This window comes from Vigna unguiculata, chromosome 1, assembly GCF_004118075.2.
Source record: "Vigna unguiculata cultivar IT97K-499-35 chromosome 1, ASM411807v1, whole genome shotgun sequence".
NCBI classification, from domain to species: domain Eukaryota; kingdom Viridiplantae; phylum Streptophyta; class Magnoliopsida; order Fabales; family Fabaceae; genus Vigna; species Vigna unguiculata.
Window position 1 is genome coordinate 33,870,545 of NC_040279.1, and position 8,491 is coordinate 33,879,035.

General features: G+C 32.4%; 1 protein-coding gene across 1 annotated transcript; it reads left to right on the forward strand.

Annotated features, from left to right (window-relative positions):
* Positions 1 to 1,813, forward strand: LOC114194407 (60S ribosomal protein L4-like). Its single transcript, XM_028084600.1, has 2 exons — positions 1 to 1,167; positions 1,443 to 1,813. Exons 1-2 carry the CDS (start codon positions 73 to 75, stop codon positions 1,554 to 1,556), a joined length of 1,209 nt encoding a protein of 402 aa, XP_027940401.1. The 5' UTR covers positions 1 to 72; the 3' UTR covers positions 1,557 to 1,813.
* Positions 1,814 to 8,491: the final 6,678 nt, after the last annotated feature.

Below are 8,491 nucleotides of genomic sequence, written 5' to 3' on the forward strand. Positions count from 1 at the left end.
ACTTCATTTTCTGCTGTTTTCTGCTGACAGTACCCTAAACCCTAGTTTTGTGAATAGCAGCAACCTTCATCAATGGCAGCAGCAGCAGCGAGGCCTCTCGTATCGGTTCAAACCCTAGAGGGCGATGCAGCCCCCACCGTCCCTCTTCCTGATGTCATGAAGGCTCCCATTCGCCCCGACATTGTCAATTTCGTCCACTCCAACATTTCTCGCAACAGCCGCCAGCCATACGCCGTCAGCAGGCGCGCCGGTCACCAGACCTCCGCCGAGTCCTGGGGCACGGGCCGCGCCGTTTCGCGTATTCCTCGTGTCCCCGGCGGCGGTACGCACCGCGCTGGCCAGGCCGCCTTCGGCAACATGTGCCGCGGCGGTCGTATGTTCGCGCCCACCAAGATCTGGCGCCGCTGGCACCGCAAGATCAACGTTCAGCAGAAGCGCCACGCCGTGGTCTCTGCCATCGCCGCCTCCGCGATCCCTTCCCTGGTCCAGGCCCGCGGCCACCGCATCGAGTCTGTCCCTGAGCTTCCCCTCGTCGTTAGCGACAGCATCGAGAGCGTGGAGAAGTCCAAGGAAGCGGTGAAAATTCTTCAGAAGATCGGCGCGTTCCCCGACGCGGAGAAAGCGAAGCTGAGTCACGGAATTCGTCCCGGTAAGGGAAAGATGAGGAACCGTAGGTACATTTCACGCAAGGGTCCTCTTATCGTTTATGGATCCGAAGGTGCTAAAGCGGTTAAAGCGTTCAGGAACATTCCCGGTGTTGAGATTGCAAATGTGGACAGGCTTAACCTTCTGAAGCTTGCACCCGGTGGCCACCTTGGGAGGTTCATTATTTGGACCAAGTCCGCGTTTGAGAAACTGGATTCCATTTATGGGTCTTTCGACAAGGTCTCTGAGAAGAAAAAGGGCTACGTGCTTCCCCGCCCCAAGAAGGTTAACTCGGACTTGGCCCGCATCATTAATTCCGATGAAGTTCAGTCCGTGGTGAGGCCCATCAACAAGGAGGTTAAGCGCGCTACTCTGAAGAAGAACCCTCTGAAGAACCTCAATGTCATGTTGAAGCTGAATCCCTATGCTAAGACTGCTAAAAGGATGGCTCTTCTCGCTGAGAAGCAGCGCCTTGTGGCTAAGAAGGAAAAGCTTGATCAGAAGCGCAACATTGTTTCCAAGGTTAGTGATTTTATGATTTCCGAATTAATCCTGATTCTGCTGAATATTAATTTTTATCAAATGAATGTGCATTCTGGTGATTGTTGTTACGGTAAGCGTTTAACTGTTAATCGAAACATATCCTTGGTTTATGTGGAAACTGAGTTCGCACGCTGTGGGTTGTGTATGTTTTAAATGGAGGTTTTTTTTTTATTCTATTGTGTTTTTTAGGTTTATCATTCGAACATTAGTAATTGTAGATTTAAAATGACATTGGTTTGAATGTTTCATCTTAGGAGGAGGCTTCTGCTATTAGAGCTGCTGGAAAAGCTTGGTATCAAACAATGGTGTCAGACTCTGATTATACAGAATTTGAAAACTTCTCTAAGTGGTTGGGTGTTTCCCAGTGAACTCTTCTGAATTATGATTAGTTTTTGTTTTGTTACTTTCTTTAGATTACATTTACAGTTTTGATACGGTAGTTATGTCATCCAGGTAAACGTTATTTTTATTGTCACTCTGATGCTGTTTAAAACAAGTATGGTTTGCATAATTTTAGAATTTGATTGTAGAAGTTCTCTGCTCATTTTCCATGTGCTTTTTGCAATGTAATTGATATTTACAACCGAGGATATCTCAATTGACCGAGAATCTCCAAATTATCTTATCTAGAGATGAGCTTGTAGAAAATGGAGATTGCGTCAGATTTGAATCATAAATGAGTGTAAAAATTATCGTGTAAGATAAACGGATACAGACACAAACTGTTTATAATCCTGACGAATCGAACAAGAGTTATCTTACTCTGTGTTCAGCTTATAAGTTGAGATAAATTGTGTTCAACTTTAACAATATCTACCAAAACGTATTACAAAATTGTTTTCACTGATAGGAGGGACAATACAACATATAGAACATGGATTTGTAGAAATATGTATAGATGTTGAGCAGTTTAGGATAACAGAATTTTGCATAATTTGAAATCCCTTTCCCTTCTTCGGCTGATGGTTTTACTCTACCAATTTGCTTGGTAGGGTTTTCCAGTCCCAATTTTAAAACCTCCACCATCTTCATAACTTTCAGCTCCAACTCTTTGAAAACATTACTCTTGTGTTCACTCTTACCGATAAGGCAACACAAAAATTACATGCATCTACCCATTTAAGCCTGCACGGATTCATTGTATCACTTCAACTTTCTCGTGTACCCTTTTTCACCAATGGCATCCATCGATGACTTAGTTTAAACCTTCATTCTTTAGGCACCTTGTTCTACATCGGCCTATTTTGTTACCACTAAGAATATCTTCTTCCTGCACCTTCATATAATTGTGAAATGTCTTATTTACCTTCATTGGTGTCTCTTCCTTCACCTCCACCGGCATCCCTTTTTCTTCTTCCACCTTCATTGGTGCCTCCATCTTCATCCTCCAACTTCATCAGCGCCTCCTTCTTCCACCTCCACTAAAGCCCCTTCCTTCACCTTCACCTGCGTCCCTCACTCATTACCAACTTCTTCCACTGACCTCTCCTCCCATTCATCTTCATCCTCCAAAAATTATTCTGGATTTCAAATGCAAAATATTAAATGCATTTTAGATTTATTTGTATTTCAAAATGTACGATCTAAAATTTATAATTGGAAATACAATTTTTGTATTATAGATTGTATATTCCGAAATACAATTTTTGCATTCTGGATTATATATCCCGAAGCATCTCCGGATTATGCTTTTCGGAACTCAGAAAGAAAAGTGAGTAAAATTGAAAACTTCAAGAGTATGGAAGTGCAAGACAAAATTGTGGAGCTGCATGAAGAAACTGCTTGATTAGGGATGTGTTAGGCCCAACTATTGATGACACTATGATGTTAAACTCTACGTTGCAGGTTCTTCTTTCACAAAGCCGAATCTACCTTTCTGGTTGTCAAAGGTATCTTTGAGAATCATGTGGGGCATAAATATAACTACAAATTAATCTTGTGGAGCTTCCCTAATGAGAGTTGGTTGCATAAAGATTCATGTTCATGGTGCATTTGTCCGTTTCAATCCTGACATGATTTTATGTTTTTTACTTTCTCCAACATGATTTTTCCATATTGTTATATCTCAAAATTACTATTAACAAACATCTAAACTAATGAACTACAATATATAATTTTCAGAATAGTTTAGTTTGGAAAATATAATAATTTTTAATATGTAAAATTCATGTGTAATTTATTAGTAAAGAGTTCAAGACTATTATATGAATTCGTGATATTATCATCATTACTCTTAAACATAATATATATAACCGGATAAAAGATGGTTAAAAATTTAAGATCAGCTAGAAGTCTTACCTTGGTTAAGACCTAGTAAATGCAAGCGGAATGACTTACAAATTTAAAAGTTTTAAGTTGGAATTGATGTTTTAATATTTTACACAAGTTTGTCATAATTCATCAGTATAGAATCTTCTTACTCATCTTTTCTATAAAAAAACCTAACAAAATTATATCAACTAGAATAAATCATAATATATTATACAGAGATATAAAAGGGTATATAATTATCAATAATAGTATATTTTTGTAATTACATAATATTTTTTTTCAACCAAGCTTAACAACAGCTATTTTTTCATAATATATAATAAATATTCAAACAAATACCCTTATCAAACATTTAAATTCTTATAGAAAACATAAATAAATCAATTTTCATGATTTTTTATTGTGACAAATCTTTGTATTAATTGAGTATAATACGATGATACCAGATGTTTTAAGTTAGATACAAAAATCAGAATGAATATGTAGACATTCACACTTTCTCCATTCTCCATACTTGTTCCCATATTAAATATTAACATGTGTTTCATTTATTGGATAATCTAACCGATTTATATTAACATATAGTGGTTTAACATATAGTGGTTAGTCTTGTAATTCGCCTCTAAAATATACATTTAATTTTTTGTATACTTTTTTATCTTTATTTTATTTTTATTTGATACTCTTATTTTATATTTATATAATTATAATTTATTTTTTATATTTAATATTAGAAAACAAAAGATGAGTATTATTTTAACATTGAATACATAATTATTTTCTCTTTTCTTTAATTTTTTTTAAATAAGTCATTTAATAAATATTTTAAATAATAAAAGAACGGATAAAAGATGTGAATAAGAGTGTATTCAATCAATCTCCAATCAAATTGGAAATGAAACAAAATTTCGTACTCATTAAATTTGAAGATAAACTCTTTAAAAATAAAATAGAATAGCCGAACTCACCTCCATTTCATTGTCATCCTTATTATACACCAAAAGTTATTAGAACTTTTATTCTTTAACAAAAAGTATATATATATATATATATATATATATGGAATTACTTTTATCTACAAAATCAACACGTTAAACAAATTAACCTATGTCAATACACATTTAAAAGCGTCGTGAAATCTAAAAATGTAAAATTTGTAAGCTCAACCAACTGATTAAAACAACATATTTCTAGTTATGATTGCAAAAAGTCCACAATACAAAAAACAATACATTAATAGAGTGCTACCATAGTTTCCTTGTTTATATAGATATAATATACCTATCACAATAAAAAAAAATTCTCCTTAAGAGAATAATTCAATTAAAAACAATAAAAATACATTCTTTTGAAAGAATAATTCAACTAAAAAGAGCTTTTGCGAGTTTGTCTTTATCAATAACTTAAATTGGTACAAAATATTTATAAATTGATATAGTATTTTTTATATTAACTTTAAACATTTTAGGTAAACGAAATTTTATTTTTAAGAATTTAACATCAATATAAATACGTTGTTGATTATTATTTTATTTTATAAAATGTATATTAAACATTTATTATTAAGTATGACAATTTGATTGTAATAAACATGATATAAGTATAATAATATAAGTATGACAATTTTGATTATAATTTAGCTTACTTAATTTCTACCGCAATCAGCTTGCCATAGAGCAGAAGTGTTACAATTCAGTAATGTTTTGACTTATCTAATCTATTCAATTGTTGGTGTAATTTGTAATAATATATAATTTAATTATTTATATTAATTTACAATTTTTATGTCATATTTTACATTTTTTATCATTTTATCACATACATATTATATGACATCAAAATTTTAAATTTAGTTACTGTCAAATGCTGCTATAATATAATTATGGTGATAAAATCATATTTAACTTTAATTAGGATTCCAATTAAGGTTAAAACCACATCCTTCACACCAGATGAGAATTTTTTGAATTCTATCACTCAGAAATATTTTCATCTTTAAAATAGTAAGATTAACTCTTAGTTTTGCATTATATTAATTGCTTTATCAACTATTTACTATTCAGAAATTATATAACAGAAAAAGTTAGACAATCCTAGTTTTTGAAAAAATAAAAATCTAAAACAGTTCTCCTTCAAAACATCTATGAACAAATCTGAACATCATGTATGTACAGAAACAGGAGAATGGAAGTATAGATTCTAGTATGAGAGAATTATATCAAATATTAAATTACTAAATTGTCACTGTTTTTGTTAACTACACAATTTTATTAAGTTATAGTCTTATTTTCTATTATTCATTTTCCGTTGAAACTGATTATTAATATTTGACTTTCTAACTCAACTCAAGTACAATATAATAGATTTTATGTTCTGCACTTCTATATTGATTGATATCCCACCAGTAAATTTTTTTACATTTTTATTTAATTACCAATTTTCACCCAAATAAACCTACTCTGCTAATTCCTAAAAAGAGTAAAACTTAATCTTTTGAGTATATTTTTCATTTTAGAATAATTATCGAGAGATTGTAAATATATAAAAATATTGTATATATATTATTGTTTTTTCTGGTAATGAGTTATGTTTCGTACACTATTTGATATATTGTAATTCTATATATAAAACATTAATCTCACTCACATAAGATATTAGACACTATTTTTAACCCAAAATTTTAAGATAATAATTTTATGAGTATTTTTAATTGATATATTGATATAATATTTAACGTTATCTCTTCTATTTTTTATCTAACGTGTGATTTTTAATTACACTGGATTTTTTCATCAACTCCATCCTATAGCATTGATGCTTTTCTAATTGTGGTTATTATATAAACATTGTCCTATTAATTTTAACCTAGTTGGAGTAGGTAAATATAGGTATATACATAGACAAATTAAAAAACATGATAGAGGAAGATATGTTATAGCAATGAAACTTCTTTAATGCAACTAATAAGTACAATTGGTCATAGTAGAACCACTAACCTATAATTAGTTTGTCACTTATCCAACTTGCTTTTGCAAAATATAGCATAGCAAATTTCAAAGTGAGGTTCCTTTTCACCTGTTGGGGGTATCCTGTTTCCATTACGTGGAACGCAAATTAAGCTTTTCAGCAACTTGGTTTTCGTTCATAAAGAGAAACCTGGTGCCAACCTATGAATTCTCGAAACAAAAGTTGAAATTGGACCACATCACCAAATAGCATCTTCCACTAACCAACAATGTTCCTCAAAGAAACTTCACAAACATCCAATAATGTCACAAAACTATGCTTCTAATTGCGTCACTTACTTAATTTGAAATTAAGATTACAAACCTCCACTTCGTGTCGGTAACACCACCTTCTCTATGCATGGCTAATGAACTCTTTGTTGTCAATTTTTTTAAGGAAATCTCAAGTGATTCTAGAAGGATGCAAATATAGATACAATTATATATAATGTTTTGTGTTGTCTTAATCTCATCCCAATTCTGCACTACCTTTGACTGTACGCATTAAACTATCACTACGAAGCCAAAACATTAGTGGGATTTAGCATGTGAACATTGTCCAATAATGTTTGAAGTATAGCACTTGTCAACTTTATCATAATCTTTTATTTTTTAAATCATATTGTTTGTAAACTCGTATGATATATATTTTAAAATTTCACACACTGTGCTAAGCACTTCCCATTCTTTATCATTAAAAAGGAAATAACTGTAGGTTTATATATAGATATATCTTAGTGTGCATGTGTGTTTCTTTTTTTTTTTATTCTCAAAATGATATTTTTTCTTATTATGGGTTATGAAAAAAAATTATGTTGTAATACTATAAAGTCTCAATATTTTATAAATTTTTAATTTTTAATAAAACATACCGACTGTACTTATTTGAGTTTTTCTTATAAAAGGTGAAAGGGGTGAAATTGTAAATTGATAGCTAAAGAAACTTTAAGAAAAACAAGAAGTACGGAAAAATGTAGTTCCGTACATGAAAATTCAACGACGACCACGGCGATGATTTTTGAGGTATTTCCATTCATGTGCAGTTATTAATGTTATTTAACAAATTCAAGAAACTTCAATATTCGGATATAGAGGGTACTCTATCTATTACCACTTTGTAGGGTTAAAGTTTGGTAATATTCTAATGAATCAGCTTTCCAAAGTAAAGCTAATAGCATCATTTCTTAACTTGCATATAATTTACGTTTCTATGTGAATTATATCTTGTGTTTGTAGTGGGGTTACCGGAGTGGAAAAGAAAAGGAAAGAAAAAAAAAATATATATATATATATATATAATTTTGCTTATATTAAAAAAAATGTAATTGAAGTGATAAAGTGTTTTTGTAATATATATATATATATATATATATATATATATATATATATTTAAAATAAAACTATTTCTTAGTCATAGGAAATTAAAGCATACTCAAACACACGTTTTAGATTATTTTTCTTCTAACTTTCTTAAATCTAGTTGCATTTAGACTTTTTAGTTTAAACATCATCAGGATTCCGACTTGATAAATATTTATCATAAAACAACGAGTTTTAGTCATAGGCCGAGGTGACGAGCATTTGGGCCGAGGTGGCCGAGGTAACGAGCATTTGGGTCGAGGTGGCCGAGTTAACGAGCACTTGGGCCGAGGTGGCCGAGGTGACGAGCAAATATCACTGGATTTTAGGAATAACCACCCACATGCGAGATTTCAGGATAGAATAGTGAAGAAGTTGGTAGGTTGGTTAGCTAAAGATCTGGCATTAAAATAGCAGTTTAAAAACTAAAGGACTCTATATATACATAAGGGATTAAGGAAAAAAGGGGGGTGAACTCAGGAGGGAGAGAGAAAATTATTGTTCTGGTTTGGCCATCATTCCTAGACCGGAACATTGGCGCCCACCGTGGGGCCCGGTAAAACGAGGTCCCAACCACAATAACGTAAAAAAATCACGATGATAAAGTACTCCACGAAAAGCATCTACGGCGGAGTTGGCAACGTAGAAGAGACGACAAAGGTCTTTTG

What these genes read in the sequence shown, in the direction of transcription:
- LOC114194407 (XM_028084600.1), top strand. Translation starts at nt 73, where the DNA reads ATGGCAGCAGCAGCAGCGAGGCCTCTCGTATCGGTTCAAACCCTAGAG. An exon ending in AGCGCAACATTGTTTCCAAG is followed by an intron (nt 1,168 to 1,442) that starts GTTAGTGATTTT and finishes GTTTCATCTTAG; the next exon opens with GAGGAGGCTTCTGCTATTAG.